The 27,100-nt window shown below is 43.1% G+C and overlaps 2 protein-coding genes across 2 annotated transcripts in view; both read right to left on the bottom strand.

The window, feature by feature from the left end:
* Window positions 1-16,418, bottom strand: part of camk1db (calcium/calmodulin-dependent protein kinase 1Db) — a 26,043-nt gene extending 9,625 nt beyond the window's left edge. The window contains exons 1-2 of the mRNA XM_053885540.1: window positions 15,957-16,418; window positions 810-941 (exon numbers count right to left, since the gene is read on the bottom strand). Coding sequence (XP_053741515.1) covers window positions 810-941; window positions 15,957-16,051 — 227 coding nt within the window. The 5' untranslated portion in view covers window positions 16,052-16,418. The remainder of the gene's footprint in view (window positions 1-809; window positions 942-15,956) is intronic.
* Window positions 16,419-16,833: 415 nt separating this feature from the next.
* Window positions 16,834-26,703, bottom strand: dhtkd1 (dehydrogenase E1 and transketolase domain containing 1). Its single transcript, XM_053885350.1, has 17 exons — window positions 26,365-26,703; window positions 25,975-26,127; window positions 25,300-25,511; window positions 25,025-25,219; window positions 24,683-24,952; window positions 23,933-24,104; window positions 23,659-23,857; window positions 23,199-23,511; window positions 23,029-23,113; window positions 21,383-21,522; window positions 21,164-21,314; window positions 20,982-21,088; window positions 18,524-18,688; window positions 18,356-18,438; window positions 18,039-18,208; window positions 17,501-17,586; window positions 16,834-17,430 (listed from the first exon to the last, which is right to left on the bottom strand). The coding sequence occupies exons 1-17, from the start codon at window positions 26,534-26,536 to the stop codon at window positions 17,329-17,331; spliced, it is 2,775 nt and encodes a 924-aa protein (XP_053741325.1). The 5' UTR covers window positions 26,537-26,703; the 3' UTR covers window positions 16,834-17,328.
* Window positions 26,704-27,100: the final 397 nt, after the last annotated feature.

A 27,100-nucleotide genomic window follows, 5' to 3' on the forward strand; every position in this document is an offset into this window, starting at 1 on the left:
TTAACACTTGACAGTTAATGGCTTGTGAATGTTACCAGCGTGTGGTTGCGTGTGTGGTTGCGTGTGTGTTTGTGCAGGAGTCGATGTTAGATATGAGAGGATGTTTGGCTATGAGTCACGCAGTGGCAACCCCCATCAGCAGGGGTACCTGGAGAGAATATCACAGGATGGAAAGAGATGCTGGGAGTCTTGTGTCCAAGCAACCAGCCAACAGCGTTTCAATAAAGACCAAACAGATAAGGTTGGCGGATGCATGTGGTTGAAAGGGGAAAAAAAGAGGGAGGGGAGTGTGATAAAAAGAAAAGGTCAACTGAGGACTAATCAACCTTCACAACTTTCTTGCAGTACTTAGCACATCAGTGAAGTTGTCGTGCTGACAAAGTCAGAGAGAGTTGCTGGGAGCAGGAGGGATCGCGACAAAAAGAAGAAAAGCAGAAGTCAAAGGACGGCGACTGTAACCAGGCAACTACGCCCACGACAGTCCCTTCAGCACTGTCTGATAACTGAGCTTCTCAGGGGAATTACCCATCATGCAGCACAGGAGGCAGAAGTGTCACCTGGTGTCAGACCCGTCATTCTCAAGGAGGATGTACACAGTGAAGCCCCCCAATAGTGAAATTAGCAGCGCAAGAGACGGTAAAACTGTGAGGTAACTGAAGCGAAAGCAGACAGAACGAGGATACACACACACACACACGCGCGCACACACACACGCGCGCGCACACACACACGGGGATGATGCAAGGTTGCGACCCTATTTAAAGTCTCCTTCTGCCAAATCCCACGTGCCTCAAACATGCAGCACCTACTTCCTGAGCACAGCGATTTCATTTTCAATGCTGGTCTCCTTTCCCTTGAGAGCTTTTTTGGGGATGCACTTGATAGCAACCATCTTCCCGGAGGCCTTCTCTCGAGCCATCACCACCTCGGAAAATGCCCCGCTGCAAGACAAAAGTGGAGAGACGAGTCAGCATGCTTTGATAGGCAATATTGACACAGGAGAGCCGGGCAGAGTGGACGTGGGACACAGACAGACTGGCCTGAGTACACAAACAACATATTGGGAACATTTACGGGGAAGTGCTGAGGACTTGGACTAAAGCTGACAGCCGTCTGTGTTGGCTTATAGCTCACATGCGGCCAAAAGCACAGCAAACAACTTGCAAACCTGAAGTAGAAAAAAAAAAGACTATCAGACAAACACACGTCTTGTGTAGCCATCTGTCTCCATACATGAGCACCTTCACTGACAAATAAAGAATTAAGGGGATATTTGCTCAAGTAATCTGCATCCGTTGCCATGGCGCCACAGTGAGTCCACCTTAATGAAGCCTGCAGAGCAGGAAGCAGGATTGGCTTTCCCCCGACTTGTTGTTTCCTTTACACATCACCTTTTCTATTCTTACACCTCAACTGAGACAGAGCTTCTTGATGGGCTGCAATTCAGATCCAGTTATTAGTCAGGAGATAAAATAGGACACTAAATATTGTAAGCAGGTTTTTAAAAAAATATCACTATCGTGTTGGTATTTTCAACATGTTAATAAAGGTCAATATCACCAGGACAACTATTTTTTGTCTCTAACCATCAGACATTTCAGCCCCTTTTTATCATTACGGTTCTTATTTTGCCATTTCTCATCAGGGGTTACCACAGCTCCCCCACATCAACATCTTGATCATCCCCCTGAGTCACGCCAAACCTCTTCACATCCATGAATGTTTGTCTTTACTCTTTATTTTTCCTTGTACCTCCATTTCTAACATTCTACATCCAACATTCTCCTTGTCTCCTCGGTCTTCCGACAACCCAGACATTGTCTACGAAATGCTAGTTTCTAATCTTGTCTTTCCTAGTCACTCGCAATGAAAACCTCAGCATCTTCAACTCTGCCATCTCTCACTTCTGCAATTGGCCGACTCCTTTTTTTGGAAACCAAGCCCATTTGCTACAGCTCTTCACAGCACACTCCAGCATCGTAGCGATGCAGGAACCGGATTTTAAAGCTAAAACAAGTCCTTTTTTTAAAGCAGACAAAAAGAAATATACTGCTGTATTCACAGATATTGTTGGCGTACTGTAGGTGTAGTCCATGAGCTCTAAAATAAATAAATAAATAATGCACTTCTGTTGACCCAAAGAACAATTTGTTAGAGCTCAAACTTCATAAGATTATTTTTTGATGGAACAAAAGAGCAATCAAGTTGTGTTGCACATATTCTCATTATCTCTCTAATCTCCTGCCAATACGCAGAAAGTAATCAGGACTGCGCCGTTCCTTAAGCTTGTATTTGGAGAAGAGGAGAGACATTTCTCTAAATAAGTAAGTGAAAGTTTGACATAAGCCGCATGGAGCTGGGAGAAACCCGCCTTAACTGATTGACCGGTGCTCAATAGCAACAGAAAAGGGTCGATTACATCCTCAAAGTGTAATCAGTTCCTCCCAACGGGCATCAGATTCACTGCCGCTGCCTGCACTAAGTCCCTCAGTGGCCATCAAATCCACGGTAATCCCTCACTCCATCAGCCTTGGGGCAGGAGGGGGAAGGGAAGAATCACTGCCAAGAGTACACATGGGCAGGCAAGCCAAATACCTGCTGGCAAAGCCACAGGTGTGACAAGGATAATACTGGACAGCTGAGTGATGTTGGACCTTGACCACCTTGAAAGGTGTAACTGTCCCAACATGCCCATCGTGCCCCTACTGTGAGGACAATGACCATCATCTTAATTCAGCACCGGCAACTATGGATGGGTGATAACTTATCGTACACAATATACTGCCAAAAACAATCTCCACGACAATTCTGCATCTCACGATTCATTCAGGCGGCTCACTCGCTGCATGCATGAACATGATGAGAGTGTGAAGGCGCCCCGCACTCTCCAGCTCAGCAGCGTTTGACAACCAACACCGGCGTGTGTTGGAGTGTGGTGGACTTGGGTCGTATTTTTAATACAGGGAACCTTTGGTAGTCACGTTGGTCGACGGATCTGTGTTTATTTTATGAGATGGAGTGGTCCTCGTAGGTTTTCTGATGCGTGTCTCTGCCTTGGTTCACATCAACACATGGGGAGTCTCGCCTCGTGAAAATAGTTGGATTTTGGATGGACCTCTGCTGCGGTATTGGCGGCGGCGTCCTCTTCTGCGTCCCCATTAGGGTTCACTGATCGCAGACACACTCTGATAGGCAGCGCTAATGCTACAACCCGCCATCAGTTAGGGACCATCAACAAATTCGGATTCTGTCAAAGTATCAGTGAAATCAATGAAAAACAACCATTTTAGGAGAGAGAATTGTTTTCATCACGCTGGATAAAGGACTGACAGTTTGTATAATGATTCCGAGAATAGAATATGACTAAATGATAATTTATTCACATTATTTCTAATATTTCTTCAATAACATCTAGGAAATGTGTCCAGACTGGTCCATAGTTAAAGGCAACTGTTAAGAGACATGAGATCCAGCAGACAGACAGCTGAATTTAACCCCTAAATAAAACTGGCAGAGCAGTCTATCAGACATGACCCGGTTCTACCAGGGATGTGAAACATTGGACACCTCATCTCTACACTTAGTTATTAACTATTATATTTTAACATAAACAAATGATGATGTTGGAGACAAACTCCACTCATAAGTTTCATCAGTTTCAACAGTTTCAAGAGAGACTGTAGTGTGTAGTGTGGGAATAGAATGATGTTTTTATAAATAGAATGTATTTATCGTGATAATTATCCGAAATTCCAACATTTATCTGGATTTTCTTTTTTTGTCCATGTCACCCATCCCCACTGGAAACACGCTTCCACAGCTGGACATCAGAGGAAGTTAAACAGAAATAGAATTCATCATCAGAACACTGAAGTGTGAAAATGTTTCTGCAGCAGGAGAAATGATCAAAACCAAAAGCAGCTGAAATTACCCACCCACCCACCCCCTCACCACAGGAACAGCTGCAGCCTCACATCCTGTGAATGACTGCATGACAGAGTCTAAACCTGCGACTTCCCCGAAAACTCTTACAAAAAGAACAGAGCTACAGCTTCTGCTGCCATTTATTCATGAGGATCTGTGCACGCTGCCACCAGTCACGACCGAGTCTCATTCCTCATCTGCACATCCATGACTTGCTTCAGGCACCTTTATGAATATTGTCACACAGAATGCTATCAAAGCATGAATCTAACAAAGATCATTTTACACCACATTCCAGTAGGAGCCAATTTCATTTGAAGTCAAGCATAGACAACATGCAAGCTTCAGCTCTGTGCACACAAATCTGGTGACCTTCCTAAATGATGACTCTCTTTCTCCATCCAGTCTGCATTCTGCCCTTCACAGCTTTATATGACTAGAAGACAAACGTTTCATAGGGATTCCTGATACCACAGCTGTGCACGTTCCACTTTAGAAGGTCAGTCCAAATCATCACTTCTGATAAATGAATTACCAATTCAAAGCTATTATACAATAGTGTTTTCAGGTGACGACATTAATCCAGTTCTGGAGTCCAGGCATTAATTAGCAAAATGAATGAATGAGCAGAGGGAAGGGCTGAATCCATGAACCAAATGTCTGTGACACAGTTTCTGAATAATTATTCTGCACCGTGACTCAGCCGGATGAATAATACTAGTTGGCTTTTAGTGAGCACTTCGAAATGTGTGTAAGAGCTTTGTGCGAGTGTGTGCGTGTGCATGTGTGTGTAGGGAAGGTTGCCAAACCAGTTGGTGTGTTTTCTGCAGATGCAAGGCAAATGTTCGAATGATCGAAATATTCACCCACAAGATTCTCCCCGGCTGTGACCTCAGCTGGCCATTTATGAGAAAGTGGGACACTGATGATGCCGAGAGAGTGGGGGTCTCCACGACTCAGGAAGGCTTATCGACATTCGCAGGCATGCTTGGTTGGTGCTGCTGCTGAGTAATAGCTCTGATTCATGGCGGAGAGGCAGCGGTTAGGAAACGTAGGAAGGAAAATTGCTGCCTGATTATTATCAGCCGTGTTGATCGACGGTATCCACACCGCACAACGGCGTTGTTTGGTGCGGCTAGTAAATAGTTCCCTCCCTTTTCCCAACATAGAGGTAAGAGTGGAGAAAAAGCAGGCGCGTTGCTCAAGCTGTACATGTGGAATTCACTTCATAAATATGAACAACGTGGCCTGGACTCACCATCTCATCTGTTCCCAAACCACGCACTCTTGTGATTACACACTCATATCAGCTTTGGTCTAATATTCACAGTTGAAACAGGAAGAGAAGGCTTGACCAGACGCCGCATTAATCCTTTAGCGTCCCTCCTATAGTGTGTGATCGCAGGTGAAGTGGTCTTCAAAAATTCGCTCACAAAATTGGACTTTTGCATTCAGCACAGCTTATGTTTGACTGGACCACAGTCACCATGGCGATTATTCATGATGTGTGCGTGAATCAAATGAGCCATCCTTGCTTCACCCATGAATAGTAATGCAATGGTAACCGGCAAAATTTGTGACGCCAACTAAAACCAACTAATGACTAAGTGAGATTGTCAAGCACGGTGTCACTCAACAGTGACACAACCCACGTCATACTCCTGCATGTTACTGTGTTTTTTCCTGAAGTAAATGCTGTACATTTATTTCAGGATACTAAATGATCTATTTAGTAACAACACCGCCACATAACAATAATAGCCGTGACATGAAATTTCCATACCGTTACATCCCTAGCTGTGAACAAAACCACCTCATGAACGTTCCGCAAGGGCCACAGCTGTCTCACTTACAAACCATGAAAGGTCACCACAGGGCCAAAGGGTAATATGTTTTACAAAATTGGATCTGAAAAATGACAATGTTTTTCGCTTGTTTGATCTCAACAATGATTTGATATTATAGTGGCTTTAATGAGCTTCTCAGAATGTTTTTTTTTTTCAGTTTTACCATGTTGTGCCAATTAGCCCATTAAGGGTCTGGAGTAAACGGCAGGCTTTCAGTCCGTCAAGTACAATTGGCTTTTATAAAATCCACAAACACCATGGGATAATCATTTGTGGATCTGGGTTAATACAGAGTTACACTATTATTACAAATATTCAATGAGTGGTGTTTTTCCTTTCTGCTCTTTTAAGCCAAAACCGAAAAATGCTCCAACAGTCTTCGTATGGAGGTAGTTGTAAATAAAGAAATACGACTGTACAATGTCTAATGTTGAAGTCCAACCATCACCACCTGTGCCTAGCTAACTTGCCATTCATGTAATCATTTTTCTTTCTGCATGAACAGTCTTCAGTTTATCGAGGAGCCAGTGAGCTGGGTTGTAACTGTACGTTTGTCTCTACTCACTGTTGCACTGCACAACTTAAAGCCAAAGTAGAAGTGAAACAAAGCGTCAAACAAAAAAAACAAGCTTGGTGCAACCTACTGTTGCAGGATTGTGGCATTAAAACACACTTTCTTTCCTGGACGCCACATGGAGCTGAGTTACACCAGCACAAACTGAAGCCATGTTTCGGAGGGAGAATCAGATAATTTCACTATTATGACACCTTTGGTCACATCAACTGACTGGCATTTGAAATACAGAAACCTTTCACATAGAGTCACGTACACAAAACGTCACTTGGCCACACCTTTTGCAATTTGGTAAGTATTTCTACTTCACGTGAGGAGCAAAAATGTAGTAACAGGCACAAAAACAACAAAAGGAAGAATGTTATTTTTTTATTGAAATTCTAGAAAAGAAGCTCCATAAAAAAATCAAGCAAAACAAAATAATTTTTTATATTTTTATTTAATTCATTAGGGGACTCAAAAATTGTTGGAGAAAGGCAAGAATTGTCCAAACAATATACTTTAACTGAACACTAAAGTGGCATAATAATAATAATAATAATAAATTAACAACAAAATATAAACAAAAGGTAAACTTGAACTTGAATCAGAAACATTGTCAGAAACATTGTTGCAGTTTCCCTCTTGAGGGTGACGCAAACACAGACAGTGACCTTCAGAAGACTACTGACATCAAATCCCTTCTAAGTTTATTTCCAACTGGGCCTGGAAGTGTTATAGAAATATTTTCAATTTAGAATTATTCTGTTCACAAAATAGTCAATAGAGAATCCGGACAGAACTCTCTTTCCCTCCCCTCATCCCCCCCTCATAAATAAGGGCCGTACATGGGCACGAGGGTAGCATTCAGGTGGTGTATTTCAAAACAAAGCGTCATGAATTTAGCACATTTGAGAGTCCAGCAGGGCCAAGACTGAGACAAGACCAATCAATTCTGTGACAAGACCTTGAAAATGTGGTCTTGAGAGCGATCTTGAGAACTACGTCAAGTTCAAAATAGTGTTGATCAAAGACTATGATCACGAGTGTGAAAGCATAAAAATAAGGAACGCTACACGCATGTCTGACTACTGACTATGACTGACCACTATTAGTTGACGCAGGATAATGAGCTGATCTCGACGGAGGTGGATAAAAAGTCATTCCAGCAGATCATCTGATTCTCAACCATCAGTTGCCATTATAAAACACGTCCTTCCTCTGTGAATGGAACTGGAGGACAGTGTTGGTGGGAAAGGGAAGTAGAAACCAAGGACTTCTATCAGCCCAGTTGCCTAGCTGCCATTTTTACTGCATTCAGCGGTGCTTTCAAGGATCCAACACTCGTACATGAGTCACGTTTCAGGATGTCTCCAAAGACTTGACAGAGTTCTGGGGCCTCATTTATGAAGGATGATTACGCACATGTGGGTTCCCTGACCACACACACAAAAACAAAAAGGGATCCGCAACATGATCTCTGATGGTCACTTCGTCATCAGACTAGTCACTGATATCAACCTGATAAAGGTTTGTCTATACGTTTCCCGCTCTTTGAACAATGTGGCATTTCAGATCCAAAGTTTGTATCAGTAAATAATCTCAACATGATTCAACATTTTGAAGTTTATTTAATGCTTGGAATCTCTGTAAGTATTTGCAGTGTTGGTCAGTAGATCCCCAAATTCTTTATCAGTTGTTTTTATTTTACATTTTATTTCAGAGCACAATCCTTTAATCCACTCAACATAATTAACACCCCTTGTTTCAGTCTATCACACAGAAGTTTGCTTTTGTGTAGGGTGATCGATCGGCCAGCCGATCATATCGGCTGGCCGATCGATCATCATTTATATTTATCTATTTATTTATTGTCACATCACGAAACAAAAGCAGGCATTTCGCCGGAAAAACACTACTTGTCATGACACTGCAGCAAAAAAAAACAAACAAAAAAACGTGTGCACTCACGGACTCAAACGCAGCATTAAAACAAGACACATGGCCAAGAATCACGAGCACTACCAAGAGGCTAACAAACAAACGATAACCGGAGCTAACCGCAGGCAAAACCAACCTTTTGAAGAGTGAAATAGACAATGACCAAAGAATCATTGCCTTGGACTGGCTCAGACACGACCATTAAAATGCATGTTAACATCTGAGGGGCTCGTGCACAAGGTTAATATTTTACAACAATATTAAAACTCAAAAACTGTCAACATTGCATCTCAATCCAGATGATTTGACACGCATTCACAGCAGCTTTCAAAAAAAGACCTTAAGAGTTCAGACATCACCCCCGCAGAGCTTAAAAGGCCTCAAATCCCAGGACGTCCACAAGAAGGAAGTTGTTTGAACAGGATTCAAGACAAACGCTGAAAGCAGCTCCTCATCTCAAGGTTGCAAATGCTGAGCTACACCATTGAAAGAGATCAGTTTTTTCTTTATCAAGGACAATGCACTGTAAGTGAGCTATGGAAACTGGACCACGTTCCTTTCAAATATCTTAAAATACAGAATCCCAAATACAATTCTTTATTTACAGCTTTTCAACCAGACAGGACGCAAAAAGCCTGTCTGATTAGAACAAAAAAATAAAGCATGCTACAATGATGAGCTGTAATGAGAAAAAAAAGCATCGGATAAGAGTGCTCACCCTGCGACAAGAATCTCTCTCTGTGCTTTTTGTGCTACTAAAAACAACTGCAGTGTGGTTAGCAAACCACAAGCTACGGACTATAGTCTATGTTTAAAGGTTTCAGTGGCTGTGTAATATAAAGCAAAGATCTGCATGATATACATAACAGTAAGATGGCCGCGTCTCATTAGGATGTCAAACCAGGTGTGGACGGAGCAGATAAAAATAAACTATGTCGCAGAGATTAAAACAGACATAAATAGGGCCAGCGGACATCCCGCTGTTATCTACAAACAGGAGCCCAGGCCCACTTAGATCGGCAAAGGTTCACCTGCTCAGGTTACTTAACTTACTTGCACAGCTATCAGCAGCTTAAGGCTCTGAAATTAGCTGCAGGCCAGTGGTCACACTCAAGGATGGACTTCAGTGGCACAGATCTCATTAGCCTACAACAGCTAGCTCAGGAAGACACTGGAGGCAAGGGCTGCTTTGGTATCACTGACACAGCTTTGTCTGACAAGTCAGCGGGTTCAATGCGGCCTAAACTCACACCAGCAAGCCATCACCTCCCTTTGTGTTATCTTCTCAAGACAATGGAACTATTGTCTTAACCGCATCACTCTGGAGTTTTGCGTTGTTGGACATTCTAGGAAACAGTAAACAAAATGTAGCATGTACAGCCAATTCTTCTGTCATTCGAAATCAAGTTTTCAGGTATAGTTCCAGAACCTTTCCCGGTGATATATTCATGTAGCACCAAGTAATAAACATGTCAGTGTGTGGTGCATGGTCTGAGGTTTCTTCAGTGACTCATCAACAAACACAAATGGAGATCAAACTAAATCCATCGGGAGGTGTGTGTCTTATTACTTTTACCAAGGAACGCCTTTCGTTTGTTTGTGTTCAAAATAATTTAAAATAAATAAATGATTCACCAAATCACCATCTGGATCCAGGCGTTTTTAAAGGATCCTTTAACATTAGGAGACATTTTTGGCAGATTTGGCACATTTGTACCAGACTTGCCTTCGGATCCATAAATGTTATTTAGAAGAACACTTAGTCATCTTGACGACAGTTGACCGGACAGAAATAGAAAGGATGTAAGCAGCCTAAATAGGAATTCTTCCTCTTCTATCCCGTAACACCAAGCATGTATGAGAGTGAAAGCAGCACAACACAAAATACAGAAGTCTGGCTGAGGAGTTATCTTGCATATATCACAAAGTAAGTAGCACCACATGGAGAGGGAACAAAGCATGTCTTCTGAAGAGCAGGTCACATCCTGCCTGTTGAACAAAAGGACATGAACAAAAAACAAGTATGAATTATCTGAAATCATTACCTTGATAGCACAATTCTTAACCATCCAATATACTATGGTTGAAGACTTGAACTTCTCTATCCACAATATTTTATTTGACAAGCTTGTAGCGTTGCCAGTTCAACTGATGAGCATCAAACTACCCTGTTGGATGTTGCTGTTTCTGTCTTAGCTGTTTGAACGAACTGTTTGTGCAAAATGTTCCAGACGGGCACCGTCTTTAAAAGGGAGAGAGAGCCAGAGACGCAGCGAGCCCACAGGTTTCAATCAAAGGCTGCTAAGATAAGAAACGACAAGACGAGCAATTTCATCACTCAGTCAGGATGTTTCGATGTTGCAGATTACAGCAGGAACTGGGATCCACGGTGCCACTCCCGTACACGACCAAGTGGGAAGTGCTTTCCCACAACAGAGACCACAAAGGAAGACCATAATGTCGAGTACTGAGGGGCATTAACTACTTCAGTTGAAAAGTTAGAAATAAGAAAAATATAGTTTTAGTGTTGATGTTGAAGATGGTTGCACACTTTTGAATGCCTTCGATCTTTTGACTTCCATTTTTTTCATTACAATAAACACATACAAGCTAGCAACTACACATTTCATTTATGAAAATAAATAACTTAAAATAACTGTTAATTTAAAATTAAAATACAGAATGCTGAGTCAAACCACTATAAACATTGGAGCACAATAGGAATTATTTTGATAAAACAAACAAATACATTCGTAAACAAAACAGGATTAGCATCAGTCATGTTTCTGAACCGCCTGTCGACAAGTCATGCCAATTATGTGTACATTTTTCAAGCTATATTTTTATATGCTTCTCTTCGACGCATCTACCATTTTCTAAAACTGAAAATATTTAAGCATAAAAATGGCTCCATATTCAGGGAACCTTCTAAATATATGAGGCATCACTCCGTAAGCTTTTTTATCCAAGCAAGAAGGAAAAACTCCAGGCGACATTTTTACTTTTTAAGACTAATAAATGTCTCATCAATTTCAGGTTGTACTGCAGTAGTCCAAGGTGATATTTTGAGTTAATCGATTAATTCGAAGTTGATGGCTCGCACGAACAAGCGTGACAAGTTTGTTCATAAGAAAATGAAATAATTATTATCGTTATTGTTTTTATTATATATGTATGTATGCACCCGATAAACTACTTTTGTGTGGAAGAGGGACGTGCATTTGGGGGGGAAACACTGCATTTGCTATGGCTGCATATTGACAGGTATCGTGCAATATGATATGTATCCCGATAATACAGTACAATATTATGTGCATGAAAACTGTTTTATTGTTATGTCAGTCCAGTGAGACTTTCCGTGAAATTTCACACTCCGACAAAGGAATGAATCACTCCTTTGATCAACAAAAAAACTTCAGTGTACAAAAATGTTGGCATTTCATTTCCAAGTATCTATGTATGAAATATTGACGATCAAGCGAAGATCACACAATCGAGTATTGCCACATTTCAGCAAAAATATTGATACAATATTGCGCAACAATATTGGGATATATGTGTGTATTGAAATTTTCTTACACCCCTAGTGTTTGGCACTTGGAACTAAAAACAGGAATCAAAACGGAAAAAACTGAATTCCCAAAGATAAAAAAAAGAAAACAGAATACAATTTGGAAGAGGGGTTCCACACCCATATACACAATGGAAAATAATAGTTATATGCACTCCGTGAGTATATCGCTTGCCCCACAACAGTATCAGTCAGGAAATCAGCTCAGTGCTGGAGCAGACATGTGCATTGTTTTCTTAAATCACACGAAAAAGAAAGAAAAACATTTGAAAACTTTTTTTGTGAAAAAAATCCAAGCTTTTCTTCTGAGGCCATGCCGCCCAGCCCAAAATGATTCCTGCACCCTCCTCCACAACATCAACACTATAGGAACAATGAGCAGGTCTTCAGTGCACAGTGCACCGCCGGTGCTTATGTAGTGACTAACGTTGCTGGTGATAGGAGGTTGCAGGGGGATTGCAAAGCTAACCAGAGACCTGCAGGAGATAATCTACACCTCTTCCCCGCGAGCTATTAATCCTCAGGAAAAGCTGCAGGGTTGCAAAAGCCATTTGTGAACCCTACTGTGCTGATTAAGGAGGAGGGAGACCTGACTTCCTGTCGATCAGGGTCAGGACACGCTGTCCAATATGCAACATGTGGCTGTCCTGAGGTGCGCGCCCGGCGTGGTGGGCGAGGGATGTGCGCGCTTCTCCGAACACGACTGTGAGCGCCGGTGATTCACTGGTGTTGCTCACAAATAAAAGGAAAGCCTTGGGGAAATCAGAAGTGCCTTCAAGTAAGAATGTCGATACGACACGACGTGATGAGAACACTTCATGAATCATCAATATGTGGGAGAGAATTTTTCTGATGCTGAAGTCTGCAGTCGAATCGGGTGTCTAACAAAATGCAATGGTGAAAAGATTACACAAGACTGTAGTGTTTTCTTCAACAACAAAGCTACAGCAGCTTGTGTCATCGTGCATGAATGACTGGTATCTGGTTCATTCAGTCAAGCCGACATGAGGGAGTCTTTTTAAATAAACAAAGTCTACGTCCCCGGGGAGCATCCTTCCTCCTTCCTCCGCAGGTCTGCCTCCAATTCTCAACACGTCAAATCCCCCTCAGTGAGGACAAAGTCATGAAAGAGGCGGGCCTTATTAAGCCTAATGCACAAAGGCCTGTTCGCTGTAACAACAAGAGAGCAGCCCATCGATGCCATAGCAACACCCCTTTGTTATTACATAACCAATTATACCACTCCGTCAATACAGAGAAATCAATATGGGCAAAACCTATTGAAGAATCATACTGCAATCAAATCTGGTTACAATTCACAGTTTTTTTAAATTATCCACATATTTGTGTCATTAAATACCTAAAGACAAAACAAAAACAAAAATAATTCAAGATATTGAATATTCATACAGATGCTGAGGTTTTAATTTAATTCACAAATATATAGACGACTGCAGCACCAGTCGTCAGTGTGCTTTCAAATTAATGTAAAACATTTAAACCAGGAGCTTGAAGAGGTGTGAAAACAACAACAAAAAGCTAAGCGTACTACTGTTGAGGTGTTCATATAAGAAACCAAGCGAGAGCATGATATACCCAGCTTTAACACAGTACCACAGGTCTTTTGAACCATTAATGTTATATTGCAGGTTCTAACCTACTGTGGATCATGAGCTCCAGACATGACAGCGGCTGAGAAACCCAAAACAAACATGACTTGACTATGATTCTCGAAGCAATTGCCCAGCAAGCCTTCTTACTCTTTCAGTAAAGACAACACCACCAGTGGCCCAGAATAAACAGTGGAATTTCCCGAAAACTTAGTGGTCCTTCATTGACAAAACAAAACAAGTTTCAGCGAGCAGAGGATAAATCTTCAGGCAGCAGAAACGTGAGGCCCCATCTCTGCCTTGTATAGGGCCACTTGAGGCATACAAAAATTATTTCAGGCTAAAAATGATCTTGGATTCTGATGCTGCCAACAGACACCAGTTTTATTATTGAAGTCCCACATATTTCACTTTATATCATCAAACAAGATGACATTTTTTTCCATTAATATATTTGATGTGACAGAGTAATGCTAACCACATGCTAATGCTAATAAGAGGTCAAATGGAAAGAAGGGAAAACACCACGTTCCTCAGAAAAACTCCAGATGTGGCAGAACATTGGAACTGCAGGTCTTTTTCTTCTGCCACTTCAGAATAAGTGTCAAGCACAGGGATGAAACACGTCATGCTGTAATGTCTTACCCCAACTACATGGGATGAGAGGCCGGGGACAACCAGGGCAAGCAGTTGACGACACCCAAGGTGCTTCATACAATCCATTCAATAAAGTCTCCAGCTTCATACGAGTTCAGTAAAAGTAGAATTATTATTGCTAACAGCATTGTCCATAACAATTGCCCACAGACAAGGACATTGCAAAAACAACGTTCCTTCCAAGACGCAGTTCAGTGATTACTCCTTCTAGGTAATCCTGATTTTAAACTATTGCGCGTGGTTTCGGAACATAACCGTGGTTAAATGAGGGAACACAGTACATGTAAACCAGTATGGCAGGATCTTGTATATTATACATCAGCATGTGCATGGATTGGAGGTTTACCCTTGAAATGTTAAAAGTAAAATCTGTGGCAATGGTGTCACGTCTGTTCAGGGAAGAAATGCTGGAAAAAATATATATATATATTTATTACTCCTACACAAATGTCAGTGCTTGTACTGACATGGTATTGGGACATTCTTACATCCCATTTAGCTGGGACTGACTCACCCCATGATCCATAAAGCAAATGAAAAGAAAAATGGCTGAACAATGGTGTGTGTATATATATATATATATATATATATATATATATATATATATATACTGCTGAAAAATATGGTGACTGGGGTGAACCTTGTTGGGTTCATAATCTTACAGACTGTGTTCTGTCACTTCTATTTCAGGGTCGAATTGTGGCTGTGAGAGTAAGAAGACATGAATGCGACGAGACGTTGCAGCTTTGTGTTCGCAATCACATGTCTAATGTTTGCCTTTAATGCCAGTAATGTTTTTGTATGCTGCCGTAACGACCACATTGTCCCCATTGTGGAAGAATAATCAGATTTTTATATGCGTTTTCAATTGAACATCATTGTCGACAAAACAGTGACACAACAACAGACCCCTTAGTGAAGCGATGGGAGGCAGAACTGGCAACAATAAAGTTGAACGGCAGTAAAACCTTTGACAAATTTGACGGGACACTGGCTCTCATGAAGCAAAGGTCAGGTTTTGAGCATTAAAAAAATCCTCTCCAGACTACTGCCAGCTGCAGCATAACATATTTGTTTTTCCATTTTTTATCCACTGTATCCACTCAGCTGGAGTCTCTAAAGAACAGGTCACCCATACTAATTCATCACAGTACTTAAAAAGATATTGTGGCCTACCATGAGAAAAAAAAAATACATACCACTCAGCTGACTGGGTCGGGGAACTGGACAAGCCAGCCAAAATGGCTGAGGATCTCGGTTGACATAAAAATAACAGAGTTCACATCACACCAACTGTGAACTGACTCACAGCTCCTAAACCCACAAGTGCTGTAACAGTTCAAAACCTAATCAACTAAAAGGTGCTGTTATTCGATGTAAACCCAAAATATTTGCTCTTGCGAGATTGGAAGGCAAATCTGTCTTAACTACAGTGTAATGAGACGACTAGAAGGCAGCAAAACAGGTGGCCAGGCATGTGCGTTATTAGAAATATTACCCGGCATTAGCCACTGCATGTAAGCAGATTAGTTCCCATTCAGCAAAGACCTGTTGAGTTGTCTGATCATACGGGCTCGTTTGAAATCAACACACGTGCGCGCGCGGGTATAAAGCTGCGCAAAGCAAACACGGTGAGATTTAGCAGTTTGAACCCAAGACTGTGTCACATGACGCGGTTTTCACGCTGAGGGCGGTTGGATTTGAGCAGAAGCAGAAGTTGCGAGGCCGGTCTGTCACCGCGCGGACATGCAACAGCTGTCTGTCCGTCTTCCCACAGTGGAGCACGAGCCTCCGATTCACACAGGTGGACGCGAAGTTGAGCGTCGGAACAAGACTGCCGAGGTTCTACTCACGTCCCGAGGACTTCCTTGAAGTCAAAGATAGTCTTGATATCATCGACGTGCTTCTTCCAAGAGCCGTGCGTGGACTCGCCGTTTTCTTTCGCCATTTCTCTGCTCGCCGAGCTCGCCGCCGCCGTCTCCGACAAATAGATGATTTGGAGGCAAAGTCGAGCACTTGGTGTCTTCCTGCCAGCGGAGACCCGGAGGTCTTCAGCCCATGTATGCTGGCACCAGAGGAGCAGCAGCAGGAGGAGGAGGCAAGTCCTGCACTAATCTGTTTGACGTAGCGGCTCGGGAGCGCGAGCCTCGCCTCCGTCCAGCTCTCAGTGACCGGGAAACACCTCCTCCTCCCCGGGCGGCTTCAGGCGGTGATGCGGTTAGGTGAAGTCGGGCTCCGCTTGGTGGTGGTTGTTATAGAGACGGGAGGCGGAGCGGGAGAAGCCGCTCCCGTCTCCGACTCAGCCATTCAAGTGTTCGCATTGCACCAAATCACCGGCCCGGTGGAGTCTCCCGACCTGAGCGAGGGTCCGATCCGGATCTATTTTCTTAAAAACCACTCCGCCACGTTGGTTAATTCAGGGTACACAGTCGGTTACTGTGCGTTGTGGAGGGATATTTAAACTCCTCGCAAAACTGCCATGTTATAATAAGAATGCCTATAGTTGAATCCACTTTTTACATTCTCTGTAAACCATTATAGTCTCCTGGATCATTGACAACCAATTTATTTGATATAAAACTTGAAACTACACCAAATACCTCAATGGATTGAAGGCTGGTAGGCTTTTGTTAGTTACGGGATATACGATAATGCAAAACAAATGGGATGAAATGTGTTGGTTGCAGATTGAAAAATGAAAAAGCAAGAGACAAAGATGCAATGCAAAGTGAAAATAGATTTATTTGAAAATATTTAAATGTTCTACTTATTTACATCAGTTGAAATCTTAACCCCACGATCACTATTCCCAGATTTGCGACATTAATGCCTAGACATACACCTATGAACAGATGGATATTTCTCAGTGGTAACATCACAACTTCAGCAACAAGTTTCTCATCCGTCAAGTCAGAAATGTGAACATGATCCTGAAATGATTACAAAGGTCATATCCAGTAAGTGCTTCTGTTGACTGATAGAACAGTCTACAACGTTGCTGGTGCCTTTCAACAGAAACCATTGTGCCTTCACTGCGACAGCAGTCTTCTAAATTGAACTTATTCCCTTCGCACAACAACTAAAACATGAGTTTAAAATCTAATAAAAAGGATCAATCCTTGACAGATACATTTTAATGTGGTCTAAAGGTCCACTCGGTGGCCCTGCTGTGAGAGTCAGCTGCAGGTCAGCACACACTAAAATGTAGCGTGACTCGAGTCACTCCTAGGAGAAGGTGGCAGAGAGGATGGCCTCCTGCTGCTGCTGATGAAGAGTCCCGATGCCGACTGCTGGAGCGGGCAGAGCGGGTCGGCTCACTAACCGCAGCTGGAACACAAAATTTAAAACTCGAGTCATGATACTTTTGACGACACGCACAACTAAAAACAGAGCTCACCTTGCAGGCCAGCTGCTTCTCAAACCTGGGAGCTACGAAAGACCAGGCGCCCATGTTCTGAGGCTCCTCCTGGCTCCACACAAACTCTGCAAGAAAAGTTGGATCTAGTCAGATACATGTTGTCGGTAGTAAGCAAAGGGTCCAGTATATTCTCTTGTACTTCCTCCAGAGAGCTGCTCATTTAAACATGAATTGTACCTCAATAGTGCTGTTTAACTTGGTGATATTGTGCTTTATTTTGGTGATATTGTCCTCTGACATGACTGTAAAGCATTGCAAAGTGCCTTGCTGTACAAATAAGTGTGTGGGAGGGACGCCCACTCACTTATTTGTATTTATGCGGTTGTCTGTAAAACACCAGCTGCGGCAATGTAAAGCAGGAATTATTTTTCCCGTTTCCGTAACACACACTTCATCTGGCTGATCATGTGATCATTTATATTTGAGTAATGTGAGTAACCTAATGGCTGTCTCTGTTGCACAGTGTCACGGTAGAAAGAGTGTGGGGGCAGAAGAAAGAGCAGGCAAGCCAGTTGACCTTTGGCATTTGTGTACTTGTTGAGCTCCTGCTGAAGAGCCTCCAGTGGGAACGGGCACAGCTCCTCCACCCTGATGATGGCCGCGTTCTGCTGGGCTGATGGGGTCGACTCCCTCTGCTTCAGCAAGGCGTAGTAGTGTTTGCCAGAGCACAGCACCACCTTCTGGACACTGCGAGGCAACACAGCATTGTCTCATCTTAGTGCAAAATCAGAAAATGGTGAGAACCAGACAGTCTAGCCAGACCACCTTCTTTTAAAACAATTTAGGACCACAGGATTTGCTTTATAGCAGACGGATGTTTGGAGCCTCTCATACCTTTCTGCAGGGACTGAATTATCTCCCAGCACTGGTCTGAAGGACGTTCCTGGAGCCATATCGCTAAGACTGGACGCTGCCCCCTGCAAGGCAAAAAATGATTGTTCTTTTTTTCTAGGAAATTTTAGGAGCCTACAAATCACGAACAGAAATGATCAAGATGCCTACGGAAAATCTCAGGAGAGTTTTGGGTCCAACGACGATGAGAGGTTTGCGGAAGTTGCGGATCATCTGTCGCCTCAGCAGGTGGAAGTACTGGGCCGAGGTGGTGGGATTGACAACCGCCATGTTCACCTGGTCACTGTCCACTCCCTCCTCTTTACTGTCACACATCTGAAATACAGGAAACCTCAAGTGACCTTTCATATCCCAGTAAAAAAGCAAAGACGTTTCCTTGAATCTGAATGTGAAAACACTGATCAGGTGCACGCCATGTGTCTCAACACACAGGCCAGATAGTTTTATTATTTTCCTCACACGAATATGAATCCTGGGCCTCTAGTTCAACCATAAACTGGGATGTTGCACCTGAAGCTGGAGATTGGTGTGTTGTAATACTTTGACGACGTCAACAGTACAAAAACACATTTCAGTTGCAATCCACGTCTAAAAGGTATCAGTTTATCGACACTTTACTTGTCGGTAAGGTAAAACCCAAATGAAGTAGGCAGGAAATTGTTCAAGGAGGTTCCATGTTGCAGCTAGTTATCAAAAGGCATGAGCCCAGGGATTAGTGAACATGTTTGGGGGATTTATTTACACGTAAACACAAGAGCACCAACAGGACCAACTGTATTTTAATCCTTTAATATGATTATACATGAGCAACAAGTGAATTACTGTCTCATCATTGACATCAGCTGCAGAGAATTAACCAAAGAGGGCTGGCAAAGCAAATCACTCAGCCGTGGCTGGATGGATATCAACGACACGCTTCTGAGTGGTAGTGTATTATAACACTCCACGACAAAGAGCACAGTCCCCACACACAGCCACATGGAGTTGCACCTGCTGTCACATGCATGTTGAGTGAGCACGTTCAGATCGGATTCTAATGAGGTCATGACCTCTCCTGCACAGAAGCATGGCCTCCTCTCCTGACTCTTAATGACACAGAGTGAATGACTGTTCACTGATGAGCGGCTCGACTGTCTCACGACCGTCAGGACGACAGTTCACTTCAGCTCTGATCATCCTATTACAACTAGTATTTGCTCTGCTACTGACTCAGTACACAGGCAGAAGGTACTCACACCAGACATGGAAGACCTCCATGTTGATGCTATTTTGAGGAACAAATGTTAAAGATGTTCACTTGTGGCTATGCTTGTTGTTTGTGTACTTGAATGCCAGTGAATTGACGTAGGATCACCATCACAAAAAATGTTATGAAGACTTATGATGTCGAGGTCTCCAGGTCGAAAGGTGTTCAAAGCAAACATGGAAGGTTCAGTTATCTGTTAGAGGGATAATATCTGGTTTTGTTCACTCCTAAGCAGCTACCACATTCTGAACCGATGAAGTCCAATGTCTCATATTACAACAGAAAAGTCAAACTCAAACGCAAATCCTGCCCGATAAATGATTTTAAATGGACCAGAGGAGCTTTTAATGAATATTAGTCTCAGAATTTTTGTTTAATACTATATACACTTCCCAAAGTAAAAACACTGGTGCAGATGGCAGAGAAGTTGATGAAAGATGTGACAGCAGATACATACTTCTGCTTCAAGTAGTTCTCTACTGTTATGGAGTGCAGTCATTGAAGAACATTAGCAGAGCTAAAGTAGCCTCAATAAACTGACAAAACTGATACACGTAACATCCGACTTACGTCCACCCGTACTTGTGACCACGGCGAGCAGATGCTTTTTAAAAAAAATTTTGTTCAATGTCTGGCAATGCATACCACAGTTACGGCAGCACAGTATCCCAGCATCTCACTCTCACACAGCGATCTACCACTACAGTAGTACTTAGAACCCTTGCGTCGGCTATTTTGAATGCCATTCAACTTGCGTCCAATCTGACTGGCCGGTTGGTTGGAACCGATCCCGGTTGCAAGTTGGATGTTACATGTATATGAAAGAAGAGATTTGTTATGCAAATGTCTACTCTTGAGTAGACCAAATATCACATGCAGAAACAAAGTTATTCTCTCCTGAAATCACAGACCGAACTCTTCCTGCTGACTCACTCTGTTATTCAAGTAAATGCCAGCAAACCTTTCAACCCATTCAATTTCTTGGTCTGAGAAAAGTGTTCATCAGCAGTCTTTGACCCACTCAATGCTGCACGCCGAGTTATTCCACGTTTTCCATCTCATTACTGTGCACAACCTGCTTCTTCCTCTCTTCAGTTTAAGTGTTACTTTGCAAATGAAGCTTTTTTCTTGCAGCTGGCAACAATTTGCAGTGCACTGCTATGTAAATAGTGCTGTCTTCCCACTCTCTCCACCAGTTATCTTCTGAGTGGTTGTAAAATGAGAAACTGAGCCGATTAAATCTCGGATCTCTTGTGTTTCTAAAATCTGTCACACAACTACAATCATGTTGAGAGTGCAGTCAGTGATTAAACAAACAACAATTCTCATTAAACAATAACTCCAACTTTGTGTTGGACAAACCTGGAGGAAACGCTCCATGCGGCAGGACGAGTGTTCAGGTCCGGCTCCGTCGTAGCCATGAGGCAGCAGGATCACCATTCCACACTGCAGAAGCCACTTGGCCTCACCTGGACACACGCATATGTTTAATCTACTTCAAAAATGTTGATGAATCTCTGAAGGATATGCACGTGAGCGTTTACCTCCGGAAATGAAGGTGTCAAAGATAATCTGAGCACCATTGAAGAAGTCGCCAAACTGAGCCTCCCAGATGGGCAAGAGCTTGGGCTGAGCGATGCTCATTCCGTACTCGAATCCGAGCACTGCCTCCTCAGACAGAGGGCTGTTACACACCTTAAACATGAAAAGCAACGAGTCAGCCAACCTGGAAAGAGTGACTTCATAGCCAGAGAGGTCCTTACCTCCAGCTGACCTGTCTGTTCCGAGCTGATGTGGTTCAGAGGAATGTACATGTCATTGGTTTCTTGGCAAACCACCATGGCGTGACGCTGACTGAACGTGCCTCTCCCCACGTCCTGTCCGCTAATCCGAATATTGAAGCCTAACAGAGAAAAGTTTGCTTTCAATATAGCAATAACAAATAAGGTTGAGGATGACACATCACAGCAATATATAGTCTAATTCAGAGGTGGGCAATTCAGTTTCCTATGGGGCCAGGTTATACATTGAGACGGTTGAGAGGGGCCGTCAAACCCAAAGAAAGGAGGGGAAGAGAAAACTGAAAATAAACATCATGTGATGGCATCATGTTCTGTGTGTACATTCTCAATGTGTCTCATAGATTTCAAAATCTACTTTAAATTCTAATGTATTCTAAGCGACAACAAATACTCCTAAAATAACTAACAGAAAGAAGAACAAAAAAAATAATCAAAGGAGAAAGTTATGTTCCAGTTGCATCATAATGAACAAAAAAACAACAATGTCAGTTTTATACTCTGACTCCATGAGGGCCACATAAATACAGTCAGAGGGCCGCATTCGGCCCCCGGGCCACACTTCGCCCAGGTCTGGTCTAATTTATTTGTTTTTGATAGTCATTGGCGGATTCAAAGTGAAACAGCAGCTTTGTTCCTCTTCTGTGGCAATGCCACTTGCATGTGACATTCAAAATTTGTGAAACAGAAAAATGATGAGAAGAAAAATGAGATGGGAACAGAGAATCTAAGGGCTTGATGAAGTTCAGACCTTGATCACTTACCGGTACTTTACACATGCAACGGGGTTTCCAACACATGTAAACTAGCGTGGCACACCACCACAGCTCAAATGAGAGCCTGAAGAAAAATGATCTCTTTTCATGGGGAGGCGAACGCAAACGTGACGGTATTCTTTTTTTTTCATGGATAAATCCCAAAGGAAATATTAAAATAAGTGAAGTCAGTTGCTCAAACTGAAGTCGCGTATTCCGGACAGACATTTGAAGAGACGGACCGACTTCTCATGATTTAAAAGAAGCATATTTATTATCGCCAATTCAGTCAATATCAAGGTCTTTATTTTTGGGGGTCCGGGGCTATGTGATGACCTTTGACTTATTGAAGATGAGTGAGAGATTACACTAGCAGAAGAGTCAGACCTGTTGGTGTGGTCAGGTCAGGTAGCTATGTTTAACATGCTAACTGACTGAGGTAGTAATCTGCTGCTGTTATTGAGGACTATTTGCTGTTCTATTAACTGCAAACAAGGAGTGAGGAGGATGAGTCTCTCCATCATTGCTTCCTCCATTTGGTTTTTGTCAATGTCCTACTAGGACCTGGCATTAACAGAGATCTTGCAACCCTTTGTGAGCAGAACCGCCTCACTAGCTCTTCTGCTAACAGCCCAAAACAAACATTTTTTGGGAGCACAGACGTAACCAACACAAAAGCAGTATTTCTTTACTTGTTTTGCTTGGGGTTCCTGAGTTCCACTCCAAAAGTTAGAACTATTCCAAACAAATCAAATGAAGTTCAATTAGACTAAACTAAGAGAGGAACATTGTTGACACCAGTCGAGTAAGAGGCGACTTCATGCTTGATGCGCTCACGCCGCCAGTCACACTGACCTTGGCTGAGAAGGGAGCCAAAGGCTAACGCTTCTGCTGTGGACCAGTCCAGTTTGGTCCCCTCTTCCAACTTCTGCAGCCGAGCCTGGCGACACACACAATGAATAACAGACAAGATTGCATCACTTGACTCCAAAAGCACAGAGAAACTAAGTTCACATCAGCCAGACCTGAACGTGAGTCTTCCCGAGGTGGCCGTGAACCTGGATATGCTCCGGGATTTCCACTGACTTGGCACCCACAAACTGCAGGAGTGGAATGGGAACGCCAGTGTCCCAGGTGGTGACTTTGGGCTGCGGTTCCACCAGGTCCCCCCAACGACCCTGAAGGTTGGTGGGTGGTGGGCTGTACAAGGTCATGTTGGCAAGCTTATCATTCAGCATGGTGTAGTGTTGGGACTTGATCTGCTGGCACTCGTCTTCTGTCATCAGACCCTCAGAGATGAGCTGGTCCGAGTAGGAATCAGGGACACTCTTTCTCGAGCTGTGAGATGAGAGAGTCTTTACTATTAAAAGTAACATGACACCATATATCTTCTGACCACTTCTGACTCTAACCACAAGGAAGACTGTCTTACAGTCAAACCACTTCATTCATCACTATTATTCTCATGATTCATATTTAACTGACCGAATGATCCTGTACATGGCCGGGTTAGTAAAAAAAGGCTCGTCCAGTTCATTGTGGCCCCACTGTCGGTAGCAGATCAGGTCCAAAATCACGTCCTTCCTGAAGTGTCTCTGGTACTCCACTGCCAGACGAGTGGCTCTCATCACATCCTCGGCATCGTCCCCGTTGACATGGATAACAGCACAGTTCACCATCTTGCCTGTCGACCAAAGAACTGTCATTAGACTGCATGCAATCTGACGCATACCCCATAAGACCGGGGATGGTCACTGACCGACATCACTGCAGTACATGGAGGATCTCCCTCTCTCTGATGGAGTTGTGTAGCCCACTTGGTTGTTGACAATCAAGTGAATGCTGCCACCAACTCTGTAGTGCGGAAGGTTTGAGAGGGTCAACGTTTCGGGAACGATGCCTTGACCCGGAAAAGAGCCATCACCATGGACCTGTGGAAAGAGCCGCTCACTGTCATTTGTTTTAATGTTTGTGGAACCATAATAGTGATTTAGTTTCACACCGTTTTGGCAGAGGATTTCCTTATAATTAAGTACTGTCTTTTTAATAGAAATACAACAGAGCCATCATGGCGTCACCAACATCAGCCTTCATACCGCTCGTATGTACGACAAAACAACAACCTTATACTCCAGCAGCTGTGAGATTCGCGATCAGTCTACATGTTTGCAGTAATATTTCTGTCAACAGATGATATAATGTTTTATCTGAACTACTCAGACGAACAAGTACATGTACATGAATAAGTTCATAAAAAAATACAAAGATGGATGCATACATACAGACTTGGTTAAAAAGTACAACGCTCTTAATGCTGCATAAACTTAAATCACAAATTGTCATTAAAGACAACAGTGAAGGTTGATTCATGATATACCATGTATATCAATTCTAGAAAAGCACTAATTGCAGCTGTCCGTCACATCAAGGAGTGAAGTGGAATGTTCTCGTGTGAAAACACTCTTAAAAACAATTTAAATTTAAATCTCAACATAGATGAAGATCAAACCTGCAGGCAGATGACTTGGTCTCCAGGCTGAGCAGTGTCTTGCGATGAATAATCTCCCTCTTTTCGGAGCTGCTGCCTTGCCCGAGCTTTACCCATAGCCACAGGGTTGATGGCCTCCAGATGAGACGGGTTAGGAAGCAGGGTCACATGAAGAGGTTGTTGCGCTCCAAAGTCCAACTCCACCGACGATGTGAGGTGGGAGAGAACGTCGCCTATAGAGGTGGTTGTTTCGGGGAACTCACTGAGGCCACGCATCTTCCGAAACATGAGCTAGAAAACCAGAAGAGCATTGTTATATTCTTAATAACGCATGAAAAAAAGTGTGTTTACGGGCGGTCAAACCTCAGGTGGGAACTTGAGTAAGCCGGTAAGGAGGTTCAGGCGCCCTCTGTGTGGCATCCCAATGACCACATCAGTGACCCCAGTGTGGGCGGCTTGGTGGAAGAGTTCCAAAAAAAATCCCATCATACTCTCAGCTCCTTCCCCGCCGTAACGCTTCACTGTGGCAAATTTGGTGGCTAGGAAGTGGTCAAACTCCTTTCAGGCAGAAGAAGAAAAAAGTAAAGCGACATTTCCAGCTAGGAGAATTTTTTTTCGACATTTCAACACTCGCAGACCTGAGACTGCAACATGATTTCCGCCAACTTCTTCTTCTCCTCAGGAGAGAAGCTGGTCTTCTTTAACTCCTCAAAACGGTCAGCAAACCATTCTCTCTCCTCAAGGCTCGTGAGCTGGCTGATCTCCACTGAGAGGTGGCCACAGTAAGCCTGCTCCAGGTACGTCTGCACCTCCTCCACAGAGGCCACTGCCTTGCCAAAGTGTCGTAATCCTGCAACAGCAAAGTGAGTAAAAGCATGGCATCACTGCCATGGCACTTTTTTTTTTATCCAAAAACAACAATGGCCTTTCTGGTAATAACCACAATAAGGTTGTGACCTTGGCTTAGTCAAGTGAATCCTCATTGCCATAACCCGATAGTCATGGACAACTCTGACTTTTAATAAAACTGAAAACCTCAAAAGCAACTTCATGCTTATTCACATTTTTAATCTTTGGCTCAAGTTCCATCCGAATGAATGTGTTTCAGTCAGATTACTAATAGATTCCCATTGTAAAGAAGACAGGGTTTTCAATGCACTGTGTGCAAAACACGGATAATAATCTACGACCAACATAAGCATCAAACAAAACACTCTGATGATCCATAAAGAGTATTCTAATAAGTCTTTTAATTCTAATTTAATTCTAACACATGCTCCAGGTGCTTCTGGATATCAGAGTCTGTCACCCACCTGAGGTGTTGAGTTGTCCAGTTACTGTTTCTGTTAGCATGTTTATCTCAGGGACGCTGTCAACAACAGGCTTGTCTGGCAGTAGGGGGTTAATTTTAGCAGCCTTGTGTCCATGTGCTCTGTATGCCTCCACCAGCCGAGCAAGAGTGTGATCTGTGCACAAAAAGAACAGAACGATTGGCCAAATCGCCAGGTGGACTTGAACAACAATCCTCTGGACCAGAAGGAGTAGTTTTGATGTCAAAACTGCAGATTAATAGAAGCACACGCCTCGATCGAAACGGACAGAGCGAATGTTTTTTTCTTGTCACTCGTCAGTATAAGGTGTTTATATGTCTCGTTTCGTTGTACTTCATCAGAGAAGTGAGATATTCCCAAAAGTTAACTGACCTTGGTTGAGAGCAGAGATGCGGTCGCCCTCAGACGTGAGCAGCCTGCGGCTCCGCTTGGGTTGGTAGCCGTAAACCCCCTTCTCTGTGTGATAACAACAGCCCACCACCTGCCGAGTCACCCCGAGCGGGAGTCTGCTCAGCGGGCTCCGCAGACTGAGAAGAGCCGACATTGTTTCTAATTGTTAACTTGCACTTCAAGTCGTGAAAGCTGCTACAGGACGGCGGCCATACTGGCGACGGACGACACCGGCGTGGGAGGAGACGCTGCACACGCGCCTCATTGGCCGACGCCAGGTTAAGCACTACATCTCGCGTAATAACAACTATCAAGTGTACTTTTATGAAAACAAGGGAAAGGTAAATTAAATATTATAGAAACTCAATTGAACTTTAAAAGTGTAACTCCAATAAAGGAGTTGCAGTGACGTCGAGCAACAAGTGTCAGGCGGTGAGAATGCGCTGCGTTCATGGCATCATGGAAAAAAGACATACGGTGAAGTTGCACTTGTTTTAATTCTTAAAAAAGCAAATGTGTTTCCCAAGAAACGTAAAATAAATGGTGAACTGGCGCGTTGTACTACTGTGGAGCATTTTAAAACCATCAGATTTTGCTTTCATTTTGCTGGCAGTACTATGTAGTTTTGAGCGCGTTTAATAAACCGACGGAATTTGAAGCTACTCGGAAGTGACTATTACAGCGTCCACTAGGGGACAATATTCACCCATAGTGAGAA

This window comes from Synchiropus splendidus, chromosome 14 (genome assembly GCF_027744825.2).
Source record: "Synchiropus splendidus isolate RoL2022-P1 chromosome 14, RoL_Sspl_1.0, whole genome shotgun sequence".
Classification (NCBI taxonomy): domain Eukaryota; kingdom Metazoa; phylum Chordata; class Actinopteri; order Syngnathiformes; family Callionymidae; genus Synchiropus; species Synchiropus splendidus.